This window comes from Cariama cristata, unplaced genomic scaffold, assembly GCF_000690535.1.
Source record: "Cariama cristata isolate BGI_N322 unplaced genomic scaffold, ASM69053v1 scaffold23266, whole genome shotgun sequence".
Lineage (NCBI taxonomy): Eukaryota > Metazoa > Chordata > Aves > Cariamiformes > Cariamidae > Cariama > Cariama cristata.
The window spans coordinates 34,762-55,817 of record NW_009620778.1 but is presented as its reverse complement, the minus strand read 5'-3'; the positions used below and the strand labels follow the sequence as shown (position 1 = coordinate 55,817).

The 21,056-nt window shown below is 54.1% G+C and overlaps 1 protein-coding gene across 1 annotated transcript in view; it reads right to left on the bottom strand.

The window, feature by feature from the left end:
* Nucleotides 1-19,495: 19,495 nt before the first annotated feature.
* Nucleotides 19,496-21,056, bottom strand: part of PCBP3 (poly(rC) binding protein 3) — a 22,399-nt gene continuing 20,838 nt past the window's right edge. Inside the window, exon 13 of the mRNA XM_009701722.1 lies at nt 19,496-19,532. Coding sequence (XP_009700024.1) covers nt 19,496-19,532 — 37 coding nt within the window. The remainder of the gene's footprint in view (nt 19,533-21,056) is intronic.

The window sequence follows — 21,056 nt, the reverse complement described above, 5'->3', positions numbered from 1 at the left end:
AGCCAGGGTCAGACCAGAGTTGGTGGCTGCAAGGGTGGGTGAGGAGGAGGCAGATACAGGGCTGGGCGGTGGGGTGGACAAGAGGCACCGAAAGCTGGCTTCAATGCTGCAGGGTGTCCTGGGATATGCAAGTTGCAAGGGAGGGTTTGCTCTGCAGGGCGCCCATGAGTGTTGAGTTTAATATCAGAGGTGCCCTGCTGTCACCCAAGCACACACATTGTTCTGGGTCTAAGCAGCCAGTGGCATGGGGATCAGCATCACTTTGGCACTACAGAATAGCCACACGGCCAGCCGGAGGTGGTGGGGCTGGGGTGCCATGTCTGCTGCTCCAGGAAGCTCTTGCTTTCTGAGGGTGGGTGCAGGCAGCACTGCTAAAGGCATGCATGTACAGAACAAAAATGGGGCGGCCGCAGACTGGGAGAGGGAGGAGTCACTCCCACCTCCCTCCCCGGCATCCCTGCTTTCTTCCTCTCCCTCTGCAGATGGGCACACAGGGCAGTCTCAGCATCCCACCTGGCACCAGGCTCCATCCCTAAAGCAGCCTGGACAAAACCCTGGGAGATGTACCTGCTTGTCAGCTTATCAATGAACCGGTTGGTGAAATCTTTCACTTGGGCAACCAGATCCCCAAAGGGCTTCACCCTCAGGGCGACGCTCTCTGAGGTGTCCAGGACGAAGAACAGGTCCACAGGGCAGTCTGGTAAGAAGTGGAGAGGCAAGAGTCGGCAAGTGGCCCTGATGCATCACCTCCCCAGTCCGGGCTCCCCGTGCCACCCACTCACACGTCTGCAGCCCAGCTCCCCTCCTAGCAGGCTCCCAGGATCTGCACTAAGGGGACCACTTTCACACCCTGATCCCACACGAGACACGCCAGCACACATGCATGGGTGAGGTTGCTCATTTCTGTTTTGGCATAGAGGGTAAGCTGGATCGAGCATATACTCAGAAAACATCACTCTGTAGCATTTAACAGCTTCTCAGACATTTTTTCCATATACATTCAAAGGATGTCTTTGCAAGACCAATACTAGTTATTACATAAAGTAATGTGCAGCTGCAGCAACCACTTAAAAAAATAAAACCAAGACAAATTAGCAATTAATGCAATGAGAAACTAATGATTTTCTGACACATCCTGGCACAAATATCATTGCAGAGGAGAGCAAAAATGAAAACGTCCCTTAACAGCCAGCCTCAAACCCAAAATATTTTAGAAAGCTAAACTGGTATCAGCTGTTATCTTCCTCTCCTGCATCCCGGTGCTACTGGTAAACTTGACGAGATAGAGCCAAGGGAGAAGAGCCAAAAAACTTTAAAAGTGGGTACGTCTTGCAGATCCTTTCTAATCCTACATCATTCTCCTCAGCAAACACAACTCTTCCCCCAAACGTCCCGACAAAGCCGTGGCTGTGTGCGGCAGCGGAGGCGTCTGCCCAGGAGGGAAACAGCAGCCGGACTTCTCTGCTGGTCCTGGGGAGGAAAACACCCTGGGACGCAGCCCAGGCTTACCTTCTGCGTTTGCGACCCGGGTGGTGATTTCTGGGCGCTGAGCCCACGAGCCCCCCCCCAGGAAGCTGGCCGGGAGCAGCAATGTGAATAGAAAGTCTTGCAGCCTCATTTTGCTTGGTTCAGATTACCATTGAGCTGGATCGAAGGAAAAAAAAAGCAGGGAAGGAAAACCCGGTAGCCGAGAGAGGCCGTGGTCTGGAGGCAGGAGTCGCTGAAGATATTTTTTACCACTTTCCTCTTGGTTTCCGTGGGAGGAAGAGCAGGCAGGAGGGTAAGGGTGAGGAGGAGACTTCTCCAGCCCGAGGACGGAGGGAGGGATCAGGGGCTGTCAGCTGTGAGTCAGAAACGAATGAGGCATTTCTCCTTACCCTTCTTCTGGATGTGACTGTACCTGCCATGGTACCCTGGCCACCGGTGCCTGACATCTCCATAAGCCTCAGGCAGGGAGCCCGGCACAGTCAGCGCCCGGCATCGGCATCTGCCTTGGGGTTCAGCCTGCTCTGTGGGGCAGGGGGGCTAGGGGGACCTGCCAGACTGCTCCCTCCTGGCTTGTGGGCCAAGAAAGCTGGGGCAGGGGAACAGGCGTTCCCATCGCATCCCCACCTGCATGACAGCTGGCCTGTGTTCTCCTGCTAACCAGGGGAGTCCCCACCACAGGGCAGAGCTGGAGCTGTCCTATGGCCACCCTGGAATGGGAGCACTGTGGAGGCACCACATTTTTGGAGAAGCACCTTCTTCCCTGACTTTCAGGGCTTTCTACTCAGTCCAGTCAGGAACCTGAGGGGCAAGCTGAGAAAAACCCCACAGGGATGCCCACAGACTGGAAATGACCCCCCTGGACCAGGCTCAAGGCAGGGATGGGGTCAAAGCTGTCAAGCCCAGGAAGTAGAAGCAGGAGTGCAAATCCTTAGGGATGCTTGGAGATGAGCATCTTCCCATCCTGTAGAACTGCATGAGAGTCTGGGGACCTGCAGCAGTGGGGAGCTGGACCCCCACAGCAAGACCCCCCAAGGTGTTGTAGACCACCCTCTCTCCATGGCCAGCACCGGAGACAAGTCCCATGCTGCTGAACTCAGACCCAGAAATGGGTACTGCCGAACCCCTCATCACAGCGGGAGTGTTCATCGCTATCAGGGAGAGAGGTGAAATGCCTGGGGGCTGATCCTGCTACAGCCACAGCTGTAACCTGCTTCCAAAATTACAGGAAAGGATCAAAAACTGTTAATAAATAGCAAATTGATGGGTTGTCCAGGATGGCTGAAAAGGCCAAAACTCGACGGCGCAAACCCAGCCAGTACAAATAGTTCTCCCACAAGTTGGTTGCATGAAGGCAGCAGGAGACCTGCCGCACTGCTTCCTGGAGGCATTCAGGCCTGCTGCCACCTCCATCACCCTGCCTTTCACGCACATCTACTCTGACAGCATCTTTGTATGAATGATCAGGAGAAAACGTCGTAGGCTTGGCTGTAGGAAGTTATCTCCAGTTGAGACAACTAAAAAAAATAGCTGTAGCTCCACTGATTACAAATTACATCAGTGGAGGAGCCTGTTTACACTATTGGGGCAGATGCATCAAATAACAACTCTTCGGATAAACAAAATCAAAAGTCAGTGGAAAAAAACGCAGACTGTGCTGAACTGAAACCTCATAAACCCAACAGCACAACAGGCGCTGTCTTTCACGCCAACACAGATTTAGGCGTATCTGTGGAAGCTGATGTTAAAACAAAGGAAAAAAGGAGAAACCTGTGGTCTCAAGGAGGGGCAGGACTGCTGCTGGGCACCCCTGCACCCTGTCCCTGCAGCTTCTCTAGGGCTTTGGGTGCAGCCAGGGGCAGCCAGACCAACAGGGCTTCTCCTTGAAGGGAGGCTGGGCAGTGTCGGGGCATAACACCAAAATGTGAAACAAAACTTTGTGTGTTAGGGGTGTGAAGAGACACCCCAGCCCCAAAAGAGTCAGGTGTTTGTCGTGCTGAAGAAAGCATTTTTCCCCCAGCCAGAAAGCTTTAGTACAAGCGTGAACCTGGCTGGTGTAAATAACCACCCAGGCAGAGAGGTGGGTGGGCTTTGCAGAGCTGTGCAGGTGGCACAAGGAGATGAAGGCACCAAAAGGCAAATTTTCAAGGCGTCTCAAACCTACTGAAGATACTCTCCAAGAAAGTAAGTATATCCAGGGACAAATACTGCTGTGTGAGAGTTCGTGAGGGATCAGACCTGATTTTGCTCTTCAGCATGCATCCTCTGGGCTCCCACAAGGGAGCTCACCTGGGATTTTGAAAACCAGCCAGAGGCTCCCAGGAAGGGGGATGCTTGCAAGGGACCTGTCTTCATGCATCAGCTCAGCGGAGGCATCCTATGAATCTGCACATCAGAGACTTTTCCTCTTCGCTTTATCTCTTCCTCTCTCCGTTTCCCTCCCAGGGAATTACCCCAAGCAGTAGAAGAGCTGATCCCCTCCCCTCCTTACAGGAAGGAAAAAGCACATCCATCTCAGGAACAGCCCGGCTGCTCCACAGAGCCTTGCAAGCTGGAGGCCACTCGGCTGTGCCAGCAAAGACTTAATGATAATGGTATGGCTTGTGCAACGCTCCTGCTGACCGTATATGGCTCCGCGCAGCTGCAGCCTGTCCGACCGCGTGCACCCTGGCACAGGGAGACGGCAAGGCAGGGCTCCCCCCACCCCGCTGGGGACCCCGCTCCCTGCCCGACCCCCAGCCGGCAGCCCCAGGGGCTGTTATCGGGCAAAATGTCAGAGGTACATCCTCTCTGCTCTCATGGGCTTGGATCCGTGTCTGACTTCAAAAGCATTTTAAAGCATTGCCTTTTCCAGGTCTGCAGCACGAAACCAGGGCCAGCAGTCAGCAGCGTCCCCAGGGTACTGAATGACCTTTTGCTTGGAAAAACGTGGGCTAATTTTGCAGAAATCCAGCTGATAGCTGGACAGCAGCTTGCAGGCTGACCCCAGGGGTGTTGCAATCATTGGGCCCAGCAGCATGCCCTCGTGTCCCAAAATCTAAGGACACATGCCTGTGGAGGGTATCTCCTTTCCTTTCTTCAGATTAGGTCAAGGAAGCTGAGCTTTATGGCTCTGCCACACTGGGTCCCCCAGGAGCAGGGGACCCCCTCCATCTACCAACACCCCTCCAGGCTCTCAGGCAGATGGGCAAGGGGAGCCCCTCCATGGTGGTTGCATGCCCCGGGGAACGAGCGCTCCCCATCCCAAATCCCAGCCCACAGCACCATGTTGTGCAGCAAGCAATAAACTTTTAGTCCAATTCCAGACCAAACTGGGGTGCAGGGGGAAAAGAAAAGTGCACTTGGGGCAGAATTTTTGCTTTTTCCCCCTCCCAGCAATTGAGAAAAGATTGAGTTTGCTCCGTTTTTCTGCTATTAACTCTTCCATGCAACCTGCCCACTTAGAAATAGAAAATGCTCCTTCCACAGGAAATACAGAGATGAGCTGAAATTAATTCCCTCAGGAAAAACCAGGAGTGAGTCCACCAGCACACTCATAACCAAAGGGTGCTTTGGAAAGCATGGAAGGACTGAGTGCCAGGTTTCCAGCTCTATCTTCTGCAGCTGGGGCTACTTTGTCCTCTCACATGGTCCTGGGAGATGCCACAATTAACAAGCACTGAAATTACCCTGGTTGCAACCACATGAAGCACACCAGCATCCTGCCAGCTGGCTGTGTCACCTTCCCCCAGCTCCTGGGGACGTGAGTGCCCAAGACTTGCTAAACGTTTGGGATGGTGAAGGCGCTTGCTAGGAAAGGTTTCCGTGTGCTGTGGTTCCCAGGGGCTGTACCTCTCCAGGCTGGCTGTAGGACCCCACTCCCCCAAGGTGCACAACCCAGCTTGCCCGTAGCTCAGCCGCATCCCCACTAACTGCCCCATCTCCATCCTCAGACCTGCACTACGCGAGCAGCTGTGGTCTGAGCCGCACTCTGTGCCAACTACAAATCCCCTTGGCTTGTGGTGTTTCTGCACACGATAATTTAGCTTCCCACAGCAGATCTCTGTAGGAGGTGGCAGTGGAGAAACCCCTCTGAGCAGGATAGCATCACCTCTCCCAGATCAGGCGGGTGGTGCCTTGCAAGCATCCTACATAGATGTGGCATAGAGCAGGCTCAGCAGCACCAGAGGAGGGTCTCCCACTCACCTGCAAAAAGACCCAATGGAAGAGCCAACCCATGCCATGCAGCATCTTCCAAATCCCTTGACAACCCTACTCAAAGTGGCACCTTGGCACCTTTTCCTTGCCTAGCGCTCGAATCGACCCTGCAAGAGGCAGGACAGTCAGGACATGGTGCTTCTCATCCACTTGAATCGCTGGCTCATCTGACCCGGTGTGAACTTCCCCGCCATGCAGTTTGCCAGCTGGGCTTTGCTCCTGCCAGTTCAAACTGGCCTGGGGGACCCTTCCCTCCCTTCTAGCACTGTTTGGGGACGTGCTCTTCCCTTCCCCATCATAAGCCTCCCAAGCCATCCCACGGGGCCACCGCCAGTCCAAGGGGGAGTTCCCAGCCATGCCGCTGGTCCAGCACGCATGGGTTGTGAGTGGCCCCCCCCACTCCTCCACCCTGCAGACCCCTTGTGTGCCGGCACAGCCAGGACACAGCACAGCTCCACCAGCAAAGCCACAACCCCACGCCCAGGCTGGTGTGGGGTAGGTTAATATTTTCCTCGTTACCTCACGCTGGCCTCTGGTCCTATGGAAAAAACAAACCATCTGGTAATAATATTTCTCTAATAGCTGTCTGGGTCTGTGGGAAAGCTTGGCTTGGCTTCTTAGGAAAGAAGAGAGGGTCGAGTGAGAGGGGAGGTTGCGGATGCGGCGTGGGAGCTGGAGGAGCGGAGATAAGGCTTTCAGCTCCCCCAGCGCTCATGGGGATCCTTTGCTTGCAGGGTTGCTGCAGGATGCCGGGACGTCACACATTTGGGATACCGGGAAGGGCCTCCCCGCATTCTCCTGGTGACAGAGTTGCACTCTCTTCCCCTGCCACACCGTGGAGGCTGGAAGGCGAGCAAAGCAAAACTTACTTTCAGGGCTCTTTTTTTTCCTCTTCTCCAAGGAAAATGTGCACTTTGAAAATATGAACAGCTCAAAGCGTAGCCTTTTTTGGGTTGGGAGCAGCGTGGTTTGGGGATCAAACCAGCCTAAAACAGAAAGATTGGCAACACTTACACTATTCTCCTGTTCTTGGAGAAAACAAAACTGAGAGGGGGGGAAGGTCTGGTTTTCTGACAAAGCTAGAGAAGAAACGATGGGAGGTGCTGATGCCTGAGAATCATTGCTTGCTAGCTCCTGGCTGAGCCCTTGGCGGGCAACCATGCTTAACCCAACCAGCCCATGTGGTGTCGGCAGCACCCCGGGACATGCCACCCCTGGGGACACTGCTGCTGGGACAGAGGACAGAGCACCTGCCTCTCCCACGCAGCCTCTTGTAGAGCACGTCCAGCCAGCACAGCACGAAAACTTGGTGGAAAAACACACGCTAACCCTTCCGGCAGTTGGGCGGAGAATATTTTCCATTTCTCAGCAACAAAATGCGTCGCTTGGGCGATTCCCAGGGAGTGGAGAGTGCTCGCCAGGCTGGGCACGTCTTCCTGGGGAAGGGAGGCACCAGGTGCTCGAGGAACAGCCGAGCAACTGCCAGACACAGCCCTGGCTCCAGCTGAGGGGGACTGGAAGTGCTGGCTCTCACTCAACCCCACACTGGGGGGGTAGCACAGGGCTCCCCTGCCCTGTGGTTTGCAGAACCCGGGCCAGCTTGTATCACCAAACTGCAAAGAGATGAGCTACCCAGGCAGAAAACCTGGTTTTCCCCTACCATGGATTACAGCACCACTTCTAAGCCCCACTCTCTGCCTCCATGTGGATGCTCAGCAGCTTCTTGATGCACAATCCCCCACACCCATGTGGTGTTGGGCTTCTCCTTTCACCTCTCGCCGGTTTTCCACCAGCTTGTCTTGTCTTTCAAGCTGCAGTGGTGCTAGAGCACAGCTCATCCCTTCTGCAGAGCCCAAAGACCACCCCGAACTGCTTTCATTTCGTTTCCTCCTGCTCTCAAGTGCCCTCCACTCCCCTGAATGCGCTTTCGTTTTCCCTTGGTGTAGACAACAAGCCCCAGAGCCCTAGCAAGCACAGAAGTCTTTCTTGCTTGTTGGATACCCTCCAGGTAACGTGCCTCGGCTGGCTTCAGGGCACAGCGCAGTGCAGAGCCAGCCCGACCCCTTTCCGTGCTTTTCCAGAGGGATGATCCACCCCAACCCAGGAGCATGCATGTGTCTAGCAAACTCCCTGAGGTCCCTGTTCGCCCCTTCCCAGACTGTTTCTGCTTCCAGTTTTTTCAGCATGCACCATTTAGGCTCCTTATTTTTACCACTCCAGCAGCGATCACAGCTTCTGGGGTGGCTGTGCCCTTCAAGAGCAGTCCCAAGATGCAGCAGCAAGGTTTGCAGCTGAGCTTTCTTTACACCAGAGCCAAATCCAGCCTGCAGCCTTTTCCTAGAAGTACAAAACAAGTCAGCTACCCTTCCTGGCAAGAATGCCTTCCCAGCCCACTCCAAGCAGTGCCAAGCATCCTCCTCAGATCCTTTGCAGACAATAAAGAGCAAATGTAAACCATCCAGCCATTTTGCTGTCCTCAAGCCTATTTCCCCTGCTCAGTTGTGGCTGAGACAGCAGTGATGATGGTGAGCTGGAGGAGAAGCAGGGAGGACAGCTGTCCCTCAGGGACACCACTGAAGAGGAGCAACACTCTTTGAGGCACAGCCCTTGGTCTTGCAGGCACACACCCCACCTGGGAGAGCTCTAGCACAGCCCTCTTGCAAAGGGACAGGAGCAGCCACTTTTTAAAAGATACCAGGCTGTCAAGCTGGCCATGGGGCTGGAGCTCAGGGCATATAAAGAGAGGCTGAGCTGCTCCATCCTGGAGCAGAGGCCCCCAACACAATCTGCAGCAAGGGAAATCCCAGTAGGTCATAAAGATAAGCATCTCTCCTTCAGTGCTTAATTTTTTTTAGAGGAACAGCCAAAGGTAAACAGACTGATTTCAAATCTCCAAACACTCACCCTCTCAGGAGGAAGCCATCAAGCGCTGCAGCCAGCTGCCCTGCAGTAGAGGGCTGGAGGCAATGGGGAGAGGTGTGGGGCATCTGCGTCCCTTAATGCTTTCACAGGGGCACAGACGCTTTGTGTTTCAGCTGATGCACTCTGAGGAGGAACAGCCAGCACATGCAGATGAAGGACATGGGTGATTAACATCCTTCCACATCCCACCTCTCCAGCCTGGGCAGGGATTTAAACCCTGTGGGTGGACAGCAGTATTTGGGACTGAGTCCCAAGTGATTGCACTCACAGGTACTCTGGTCCCTTCCCTGGGGTTGTTGCTACCTCAGGCTGTTGCTGTCTCTCAGCATTGCACAAGGGTCCGTGGCCCCACAAGGTACTCATGGATGGCCCATAGCTTGTGGGGAGGTGGGAAAGGAGCCCTGAGCTAGACTGGCCCATGTTTCCCAGAGCATCGGTCTCAGATGGTGACATCCCACTTTGGGAGGATCTCCATGTTGCCGTTGCTCCAAGGAATGGGACAGAAATGGGGACAGGGGTTTTCCTCTAAGCCAAAGCATATGGCCAGCTGCTGGGGCAGGAGAAACCCAGAAAACCTGTTTTTTAGTGAGAAGTGGGTGCCAGGCCTGAAGCTGCATGTTGCGGGTGGCTTCGCGGCTTGTCTGAGCCAGGCACCGACATGCCACAGGAGCCAGCAGTGTGCATCTTCAGACCCTGGCAAGCGTTGCCTTTGCTGTGTCACCTCATCCAAAATAAAGAGATTTGTGAAGGAGAGCAGGAGCAAAATGATATTTTCTAGGCAAATTCCCATCTCGGGCAAGATAACAACATGCTTTTAAGGACAGTGCCAGCTGACTTTTTACCATGGAAGCTCCCTGGTTTTCTGCAAACCAGCCAAGGTGGCTTTTCCTCCCGAGGTTGCTCTGGGGTACAGATGCTGCGATGGGGTGGGAATGAGCACCTTTTTTGCCTGTGGGCCCATAATGCTGACTATGAGCTGATCAAGACCTCCAGAGATGGTGCCATGGGCTGACACCTCTATATAGGGCCAGTGTGATCAGCTGTGGGGCTGGGACCCCAGCAAAGGGGGTGCCAGGGATGCACAGACAAGGGCAGGATGACTTCCCGCTCAGAGGCACTTGGGGCAAGCACTAGCGCCCATATAGATTTGGGGCTAGTGCTCCCTGGGGAGCAGGTTTAGCAGAGGTGAAATGCAGGCTCCTGCAGCCACACTTGGGCTCAGCCTGAGGGGCTACCTGCCTGCCTGCAACCCCTTCGCAGGGCCAAAAGGGAGTAGGGGTGATGTGCACTGCGGAAAATACTACTCCAAATGGAGAAAAAGGTTGAAATGGGTATTTTTGCCTGTGTTTCCTCATGGGGCAGAGGTCCGGGCAGGCAGTGCTGGCTTCTCCTGACTGGCTAGCTGTGTTTCAGCCCCAGGGCTGGACCGGCTGGAGATGGACACCCCCTCTGCATCGGAGCACCATGCAGAGGTGAGGGGCAAAGTTGGCAGCTCCACTTCTGTGATCATCACACAGTGATACCCTCCACTTGAGGCTGGCTTTACCCAAGGGCATGGGCATGGGTGGGCACGGAGGGGCACTGCCCAGGCTGATTGCGTGGCAGGGAGGGGCAGTGCTCTGGCATCACTTCTCGAGTGAGAAATGAAGCATCCTGGAGAAAACACATGTCCTGGTGTGGCCCAAAATAGCGCTGGGTCTACTCCAAGGTCCGGGGCTGGCGCGTGGTGGCCTGAGGGGGGCTAGCTTGAGACCTGCTGTTGTGTGGGGCTGGATGGGCAGCCCATACCCCTTCTGAATTGCTGGCGGCCCCCACTGTGGGCTGCTCCCATCCGGGGGCCCGACAGTGACTCACGCTTGCTATAAACACATCTCCTGACAGATAATGAATCCCGGCCGTTGCTGCCTTTGGGGAAAGTTCTGGATTTTCTTCACAGTGCTCCCCCCATCCCGTTCCCCCTCCCCTCCTGGCAGCCCTGCTCCCGCGCGGGATCATTTCCTGATGCTGAGTGGAGCCAGGGCTCTGAGGCCCTTTTTCCAGCCCGTCGTGATTTGCTTCGCGGGCTGCGTGGGCTGACTTTCCCTATTAACCCTTCTGGGGGAACAGAGGCTTCTGTGCTGCTGGGTCACGCCACTGCATCCCACCACCCTCCCTGTGGATGCCCCACTGGCCAAGCGACGGTTGTGCTTGTCCCCGCTGAGGACTCCCTTTTTGCTCTCGCTAACCATGGAGGGCACCTCAAGCAACAAAAGCTTTATTGCAATTACACAAATAAGCCACGAAATACATTGCAAAGCGGCAGAGGAGTGAGGGGTGATAAAGAAGTGCAGAGAAGGGCAATGGGGAAATGCTTGCTTGCAGAAGCAGGTACTGCTGCACGCTGGCTGCAAGCTGCTGTCCTCCTGTGAGCTGCTGCTCAAGCCCCCTGCTCCTGCTGCTGCCCCATACCACAGCTGAGGGATCAGGGTCTGTGCAGCCAGGGGCAGGGGGCTTTGGGCAGCCACGGAGGAGAGGGAGAAGTTCACAGGAAGCCGGCAGCGTCTTCAGGGGAGGTTCAAGCATCAGCCACTGGCACCACGTCCTCTGCGGCGCTCCAGTCAGGCGGTGAAGGTGTTCCTCCCGTGGGGATCAGGGTCTGGAGAGCTAGGGGGTCAATCAAGGGAGATGGTCAGTGCTCAGCTGACGTTTCAACACCGGTGCCGCCCCCTCCCAGCCTCTTGGGCTACGTGACCCTGTAGAACTCCAGCGTGATGCTGAAATCACCTGCACCCCGAAGGTCACATCTGGGTGAGCTGTGCCTAGGCTGAGCTCTGCTACACCAACACAAACCTCCCTTTGCCACTGGAGCTCACACCCAAACACATTCTAAGCGAGCAAACTGGGCTGCTGGGTGAGCTGGAGTGGTCACCTGGTGTGCTGCGGGTTTGCCTTGTGGATTCTTACTGGGTGCTGAGTGGCTTTTTGGGAGCTCCAGAGGAGCCATCTGAATGTATCAAGGCCACAGGCTTTGTGCAGGAAAAATCCCTCAACTCCACACCTCATGCTGTGGGCTGTCTCCAGGCTGAGCATCGCCCCTGCCTGCCTGCCTCTCTCTGCCTGCCTCTGCACCGCAAACGTGGCTGCGAGGATGGTGACTGAGGAGAGCAGGTCCCCATCAGCCCAGGCAGCAAGGTTTGGGGGTGATGGGCAAGGGCGAGCGTATCGAGGGCCTGGGGGTGATGGGTAGGAGCCAGCAGCTGGGAGAAGAGCACTAGGGAAGGGCACACGCCTCTGCCTGTGAACAGCAGAAAGCCCGTGAGTAGGTTTTGTGCTTGGTTTAGCACTAAGAGGAAAAAAGCACACTGTGCCCGTGTTCTGGCCAACAAGGAGCCACGGTCACACAGCCCCAGGCTGCCTCAGCACAGAGGGGGGATGAGCATCACAGGCTGAATCTTGCATCCCAGGTACATGAGCACATGCACATGAGCAAATATTTTTTTCAGTCCAAACCTCCCTGCCCTGAGCATTGTTGCATTTAAAGATTCACTCCGCTGTCCTATGCATCTTGAAATCGTTGCATTTCAACCTGAAATGTTTAGAGGGGAAATCTACTCGAAGCAAGAAAAGAAATATTATGATGCGACTGAAAATCTGTTTTGAACACAGAGATGATGGTTTCTCTGGGGTATTAGGTTTGCATCTTTAACTGGCTTTTTATAGGCAGTGAGAAGCAGCGCACCGTTCCTCTGCAGATTTGGGAGCATGACTGCGTGCTGAGTAGACACAGCAACATCCCTTGGGAAAACCACAGCACTGGCTGCAGCAGTAGCCTCAGGAGCTCTTCCCTGAAGGACCCCACAAAAAAAAACCCACATCACTAAATGAGAGCTTTTGAGTGAGCACATCATGAAGCTATCTTACCCTCTTTTGCACTGGGAAATCCTGTTGGATTTCCATTGTGGTTTGACCCTAAGCCATGCACGTAACCCTGAATTCAGGAGTCATGCTACTCCATCCCTCCACGCTGCTCTCCTCGAGCTGTTCGTGCTTGGCTGTGCCGCCAGCTGGCTGGTGACCCGCTGCCACCACTCCACCATGCCCAAGCTTCCCCAGAGCATCCCGCACCCTGGCATCTCATCTGAAGCATCAAAACTCAGAGAAGCTCCAGAGTCAAGCGTTGCTCATCCCATTTTTGGTCCAGATGTAAATGCTCTTAGACACAGGCTTTTCTCCAGGAATAAATAATGCCACCGAGATGCTGCCCACAGGGAACCAGAATACAACACTCCAGGAGTGCTTCAAATACTCGAGTCTTGATGCACATTCTGGCTTTCCCTTTCGGGATCAAAGCAGTTCCTCCTAGAAACAGCACGCGTGTTTTAAATCAGTAACAGGCTGCAGTTCAGTGCGGTTCAACATGGGGCTCAGAAATGAGGCCTCCTCCCGCTGCTCCATTTTTATCTTGCTCATCTCCTAGCTGGTTTTGCTCCCCATGCGTGCAGCCAGCATGAGCATCGTTTCTGGGAAGAGACATCCCTGCGGTTAAACTGCCTAAACACGGATGTGGGAATCCAGAACCACTTTGGTTTTGCACTTGGCTGGATTTAGTCTGCGGGATGCTTTCTGAGCGATCTGGTGTCTCTTGTTCCTCTTTGCAGGACAACTGTGCTGAGGCGGAGTGGGAGGGGGGTTGCACATCTGGAGTCGAAGGAGTTGCACATCTGGTACATTCAGTACTTCCTAAAAGTCACTGCCACGTTACCCTTTGGATGGAGGCCTGGGGCTCGATGCATAGCACAGTGGATTAAGATCCACAGCTGCATTTTTTTTTGAAGGGAAAGCAAAAATAACCCTCTCAGCAGAGCCTCAGCTCCCCTTGATATCCGGCATGGGAGCAGAGGAATTGCACCGAGACAGTGACCTTTCTGCAAATCATTCCACACCGAGCTCCGCGCTCGCGCCAGCTGCAGACACTCCTGCCGTGAACCGAGGCACGGCATTCCGTGCCAGTGCGTGCCGACCTCCTCGGGGACAGTGAGGGCTGAGGCCCGTGGGATCTCTCTGGCAAAACTTTGACCTTTTGTTGCAAAACGCCAGGCCAGAGAGACTGAATGGGCTTGGGCCAGTGTAAAGTGGGGGCTTGTGCTGCCAACCTCATCCCTTGGTGCAACTGGTATAACTGGAGAGCGTGGGGACGCCCATCACCAAGGGAGCTGCTAGCCACGCGTGCTTGCCCAGATGGGCTACGATGTCTCCATGAAGGTCCCAGCATTGATGGGACCCTTCCCTCAGTGGGACATAGTGCCTGCCACCTGCTAGGTGGATGTCACTGCTGGTCACCGGTGGCGGGGGGACATGAATACCCACTCCCTTCTCACATCTGGCAGCGTGCTGTGTCTTCTGCTGCCCACGCCCTGGCTGGAGCAGGGTACATGCAAAAAAGCTGGTCAAGGGGGACACCTAGTGACCAGCCTGGGGGGGCCCAGGGCCAGGGAGCGGGGTACCTCCCCAGGGCTGGAGGCTCCAACCAGGTAGGGCTGCGGGAGGTGGGCTGCTGGGCTCCCATCTTCTACAAAGGGTGTGAGAAAGGTGTCAGGAAGGGTTTGCGCCGAGCCCACGCCATCCTTCAGCTCCTGTGGCCAAGGAGAAGATGGGAGTAAGGATTCATCCCTCTCACAGCACAGAGCGACCCCCCAGAAATCCTACCTCTGCCGGTACCGGAGGGGTGAAATTACCCTTGCTAATGGACCATAAGCTTGAAATTACCATAATTAAAATTGACTAGCATGAATACATTAAAAAAACTGAATTACAACTAAAAGAGAGTATTAAATTTAAAGAGTATCCCCGGTGAAAGCCACTTTCCCTTAGGGGAAACAATCTTTTTTTTTTTCAACCACATCATGTACTAGATTTGCAAATAAAGTCTCGGAAAAAAATGCGCATAACAATACTCCAAACACTTCATTTTGGGAGCATGACCTGGGAAGGACATGAGGGGGAGTGGAGACCTTCAGCTGAGGCCCAAGGGGCTGAGCTCGTTCCTCAGCCAGCTCCTCTCTGATGGACAGCCACCACTCTCAGGGGGCAGGAGGAGGCATTGGACCAATACTTTCCTGCCAAAGTAACGATTTCCCATAAAATAAGTCATTCCCATAGAGTCTGACTGAGTAATACCGAGTTGGTTACTTCCAGAAATGTTGAATCATTCTGTCTGCATAAAACGCATTGCTTTGAGAGAGAAAAGCAATGCACTAAAGCTAGTCTGTTGATTAACTGGGACGTTCACCTTGTATTGAATATTCACTCCAATATTAGAGATTTACGTATGTTTTCCAGTGGCACAGCCGTGGATGCATCACTGGAGCATTTTAAGTTCATATAAAATGCAAACCCAAGACGTATCACAAGTAAAAGCAAAACATGAAGGTTCCTTCCAAAGAAAACACAAAATCTCCTTTTGAGCAGTACCAAGGAAATCAAAGCTGAGTTTGACACATTCCTTGTGATTTTGTTATCATTGTTGTCATCAACATGTTCCCAGGAGATGCCACAATTTTTTAAACACCCCTTTCTCCAGGCCTCGCTCAGGCCCAGATGATGATGGATAAGCTGATAGATTCCCACATAACACTGGTGTTCTGTGTCTTTTTTTTTTTTTTCCTTTGCAAAATAACCTGACCGCTAAGAGAAGTCGCAAAGTCAAAGGCTTGGGTAACGTCAGAAGGAGGGATGCCTCAGCCATGCCAGTGTGACCACATCCTTCATCGTGCCCTCTCCTGCAGGATCCCACCCGGTGCTTTCTGCAGGCTCCTCTCTCTCCAGCCCCACAGCAAAGGGCTCAGCTCCTTCCCCCATCCTCTAAAACCTAAATGCACAGGGGGGAAAGCCGCGGGCCGTGCTGTATCTCTCCCTCCGCCAAGCAGGGGATTCTTGAGCAATGGGAAGCGAATAAGCATTTGCTTTGTGGAGGCCCAGTATAGATTTATCATTTTTTGCATGCCAGGTTTGAGAGACGCCTGGCTTTATTTGCAGGAGGGCTGGCATTTCCCAGCTAGAGTTGCTCAAGTGGCCTTTTCTGTTATAAATGGTCTCCAGATGGTTAAAACAAAAAGGTATCCCGTATCAGAGCAAAAAGCAGAATTGTGATCGGTTCGGTACATTAAGGCTCCTTTGCCTCCTCAAGCCCCTTGGAAATACCGTGAGATTTAACAATCATGCAAGCAGACATCATTCAGATAAAGTGAGCTGAAATGTCATGGGGAGAAGGCAAAACCCAGCCCCATCTCTGACCTCCAGGACGGCACATCTCAGTAACAGTCCTTAAAAATCACATCCTGAGCAGCATTGCTTTTTATCTAGGTACTGGAAAAATTGTGACACTCTCCTGCTGCTCCACGCCCAGCTGAGGCTACAAAGACGCAGCGGTCCTGTAAGGTGACTGCTACTGCTGTGACCGTCCCTTGCCCTCCCTGGCCCCGTGCACTGCTCCCCAGAGCGCTCCCATGAGCCCAGGTCCTTGCTGCAGCGCGCAGCTCGAGACGACAGCTCGGATACCTGCCTGATGCCAGAGCGATGCTCGTATCTGACCTCCCCTCCTTCACCATTGATTCCTGCGGCAGCTTTACTGTCAGGCACGGTCTCTCTGGGTGATAGACATATTGCAGCGGGCTAGGATGGGGATGGTACCCAGAGGGGGATGTTATCTGCAGGTTCACTGGCATGGGGATGGGTGTAGAGGTATTGCTGCAGTCTGCTCCTCCTCTCTAGCAGCCTCTGAGGGCAGTTGCATCTGGCAGACCTAGTTTGGCATTTGCTAGTTTGGGCAGCGCTGTCTCAGTGGAGGTGGGGAATAGCGCGGGGAGCACAGCACACACAGCAAAGAAATTCAGGGCAGACGCGATCTGCAGAAACCGCAGCTCCCTGCACAAATCCATTTCCACATTCATTGCAATTAGCAGGCTAGTAAGGTCCCCTGCTTTCCTCAGGTCATAAGCGATCGACGGATATATGAACCCCACAAACGCGTTGGCTTGTGACGGATTTCTCAGTCTCAGCTGACATGATGCTGATGATGATTTCTGACTGCGCCTTGCATGCCAGAGCTCTAAAGTGCTCCCGCATGCCAAGAAAGCAATGCAAGAAGAGGCAGGCTGCTCCTGCCACACACCTTGGTTGCTTTCCATGTATCTCCATCGCCTGCAAGGTCTGCTCATGCTCTGGCTTAGCCTACAGCCCCAAGGGAGAGCTGAACCATGGCAAGATGGGCTGGCTCCCTCCGTGCACCATCCCTCTCCGAGGTGGGCATCACCTCAGGCCACTGGTTGCCATCGCTTTGCTTGGAGGGTGGTGGCAGTGGGATGTGGAGCTTTTGCTGGCTGGCACGTGCCCCGGCTCACCACTCCAGCTGCCGGGGTGGCTCTGGCACAGTGAAGGGTGATTATTTTCATGCTGGGTCTCACACACAGATATTTTGTTCTTTCAACAGGAAAAATACTTGGGCTAGACCAGAGTGAGGTGTGCCAGTTTCCCATGACTGACTGACCACTTTGGCAGGTGGCTCTCTGCTTGCTCTGGCCAGTCAGCGACTTGGGGAAGGCTACATTTGGTGCCTGGGCTCCTTCCCTCCTCTGGCATCAACACAAATACAGGGGGGGTTGCTGCCGGGGGAGGTTACTGCCTCCACCTGAGCTTCGGTAGCACTGCCCAAAGCACCTGTGCTCCCCTGGATGGGGAATAAGGGGATGCTCTTGAGCATGTTTGCTACTGGACCACTTGAAAGGCACAGCTGAAGCCAAACTGCCAGGGAGAGCAGAGCGAGGGGTTGGGAACAGGCTGCAAAGCACCTTAGGAAGGTGCTGGAAGCAGCTTTAACTGCAGAGGCTTGAAACGCCCCAGAGAACTGAGCACTCATGGGTTTTATGACACCTACGCTGAATAAATCGTTGATGCTCAGCGGCAGGGACTGGCAGCCACCTCCACCTTTGCGGAGCTTTGCCAGCAGTGGGCTCCTGGGCTGGGGGAATGGACCTCTAAGGGGAGGTGACGATGCTGCCTGATAGACGCAGGTAACGGGCACGTACTGTCTTGCCCAAGCAAGCTCACTCCCTTTGCCCTCTCTGAGTTGTGCTATCATCCTTGCCAGCCACCGAGCAGCTGCACTAGCCCCTGTTCTAGGGCTGGAGCCGATAACCTCCTGCCCATCCCTGGCTCCACTGATGCGGTGCCATCACTCAGGGTCCCCACCACAGCCCTCTGTGGGCACTGAGCAGTCAGCACTGGCGAGAGGAGGAGAAGCGGTCCAGGATCCTGGCCGGAGAAGGCAGGGGAGCTGCCAACGGTGCCTGCCGGCACTACAGGAGGAAGAGAGGGAAAGGCCATGAAGTCTTGGGGTTCACCTGGAAAAATAATATATTTCCCATGTGGTACAGTGCAAAAATGTATTGTGTGGCTGCTTTAGCTGCCTGGGGACGTGGTCTATCATAATCCCCTCATTTGCAATACAGGAAAAACACGTACCATACGTTTTGTACAGTAGGAAGATGGAAAATATATTTGTTTCCCTGTTTGAGAGGTAGGAGAGAGAAGTAAAGCCTGGAAGCAGAAGACAGGGCTGGGCATAAAGGGTCTTGGGGAAAGGTGTGGGGAATAGACATGGCAGATCTGTCCAGACAAGGAGGCAGTGAGAGATGTTTGTTGTCATACGTAACTTGAAAATTAATCTTAGGGAAAACCAAAGCATTATGTGAGCCAAGTACCCTCCCTTTTAAAAAAAGAAAGCCTAGAATCACTCAGGAAGTGCATCACTCATGGGGACCTTCTCTAAATAAAATAAAACATGATGATGGTGATGATGTTGATAATAATAATAAATAAATAATAATAACAATGAAGAAGTTTTGTATACAACCCCCACCTTCCCTCCAAGCAGCTAAAAAGATGTGGAAGGATGCAGAGGGAAGGATGGGGCTGGAGATGGCGGGATGACCCAGGAGAAGAACAGTCGGAGCCCATCGGTAGCAGAGCTGCACAGACATTTATTGAACACAAACAGCGACAAACACAGCTGGCTCACAGAGCTTCCTGAGCTATCGTCCAAAGGTTTTGCTCGTGGGGATTGTCAAAAGAGTGCTTTCAAAGGCCCCTGAGGGTGTGAATCCCATACAGCTGAATTTTTCCCACTTCCAGTTCCTCGTTAGTTAAAAAAGAGGACCATTTGTGTGTGTGTGTGTGATTCCCTTCGTTTAGTATGAAAAATGGCTTGTCTGGACTCTGCCATGTTGCAAAGAGAAGTCTGCGGGTGAACCCGTACGTGAGCGTTGGCTTGGCTCCTGCACGTTCTGCTTCCCAAATAACATGGATGAAAACTATGCCTTACCCTGAGGGCAGGGATGCGAGGTCACAAAGGTGAGCCAGGACAAGCAAAGCGAACGAAGAGGGAAAATCAAAGGAAGGGTGAGAAAAGTAAGTACTCTGAAGCACGCACAGATCTGGGTGGTGTCACACGTCCATAGTCTACAGCAAGTACCGCCAACGTCAACTCAAACGTTTAAGTAGCTACGCTAGACTGACAAGAGAGACCCCATCATCTTCTGAAGTCTTGCCAGCAGAAAAAAACAACCCCCCCCTCCCTGCCCCCCGAAAAGCAGATGAAGTAATAACACTGTACGCTGAAAACAAGGACCATAACCAAAGAATTTGGGAGCAGCCTCAGGAGCACAGTAAGGAGCTCGTAAAGAAACGTTCCAGTGTGTGCATATGCGTGTGTATTTATATATATATATATACTCATTAGTAAAGAAAGGAGTATCTGTGGAGGCAAAGGGAAGACGGTAAATGTACAGGCAGTACAGGCTGGGGGGCGGGCCGGTGGCTGGAGGGGGGCGGGGGAGTGGAGGATGGTGGGTGGAAATTAGAGTGCGCCCATTCCAGTGACCTCAGACGTCAGCCTAGAATAGACAGGGGCAGAGAGAGGGGTGGGGGGGAGACAAAAACAAGCGCTTAATAACCGGAGCAGAAAAGAAAACGAAGACCCTGTGGGGCAGTGCTCCTCCTCTTGCCTACGCCTAGATGGAGGGCAGAGCGTCACCAGGTGGCTTGAGCCGATGGGGTTTGGGGGTCCCCGTGGAGGGCACGGGGGGCTGGAGCATAGAGCCAGCTCAATGGCCGGTTGCCTTCCCCTCTCCTCGCTGCTGTCAGGTAATGCCTGTCCCTGGCACCACGTTGTGGCTGAGGGGCCCCCCATCAGGGCTGCTGGCAGGAGAAATCTCACTTCTACCAGCATCCCTCCCATGGAGGACAGGCAGCTGTCCCAGTTCCCTTGGCTTCTTCGTTTTGCTCTGGTTTTTGAAACTATGGGAAAGTCTGAGCTATGCTCCATCCTGTCCCCTGCCAGGTCATCTCTGCCTCCGCCATGGCACAGGCTGCAGCTCAGCCAGCCCTTCCCAGTAATGAAGAGCCACTCGTTTTTCTTTTCTTTCTGTCTCTTGTCTCAGGAGGTGGGAGGGGTTGGCAAGGAGCTGCAGGGAAAGGTTTTCGGCCGTGCCCGCGGGCGTGGGGCTGGTCCTGTCCCTCTCCTGAGCGGCTGGAGAGGTGCCATGGGTGTAGGCAGGGGGACAGCGGGGCAGGATGGGATGGTGGATGTCTGTTGCAGGTCGGGGCTGAGGTGGGTTGGGTGCAAGGAGAAGAAAGCACATACAGACCTCACCAGTGCTCCCAGCCCACACCCCAACAAACATCGGAGTCGCTGGCAATAGCCCCCCATCCGCAGGACCCTGCTGGCAGCCTCCTGCAGCTGCACGCATCCTGGGCTGGCGGCTGGTTGGCACGGCACCAACTCTTCTCACGGCGGAAGTCACGAACAGGCGGACGGCCTCCACTTGCACAGCTGTGCCAGGCAGGTGCGAAGCCAGTGAAAGTCCCTGTCTCCTCTTAAGCTCCCCATCCACAAGTCCGTAGACGCAGGCAAACAGGTCTGCGTGAGCACCCTGGACATGGCTCACCGCTGTCAGCACGGAGCTGGTCCCCAATCCCCCTCCAGCTACACCTCCCCTATACACTCCCCTCGCAGTCCTTTGTCAGACCCCTGGTCCCCCACGGCACAGGCAACATCTTCCCCCCCAGCCGGAGGCGGCGTTGGGAACCCTTGGCCCCTGCAAAGTCCTGCTGCGCCAAGCTTTTTAGCACGAAAAGGAAGCAATCAGGCCGTTCCCATGTCTTGTGTTTATTGGACTGATTATTTTCATTGGATGGAGGAAAGCCTTTGGGAGGCCTGGAAGCACACGGAAGAGGCTCTGAGGTGGCAGTAAGCGATGCTGGGATCCCAGCGAGCAGTTCCCAAGTGATGCCTCCCCACCACCACCTCAGCTCCGTCCCCGTCCCTGTCCCCTGCCTTGTCCGCAGGGAAAGACGGCGGCGATTTTGCCCACCCACGAGCAAAATCCTTGAGCGAGGGTGGCGGGTGGGCAGGCGAC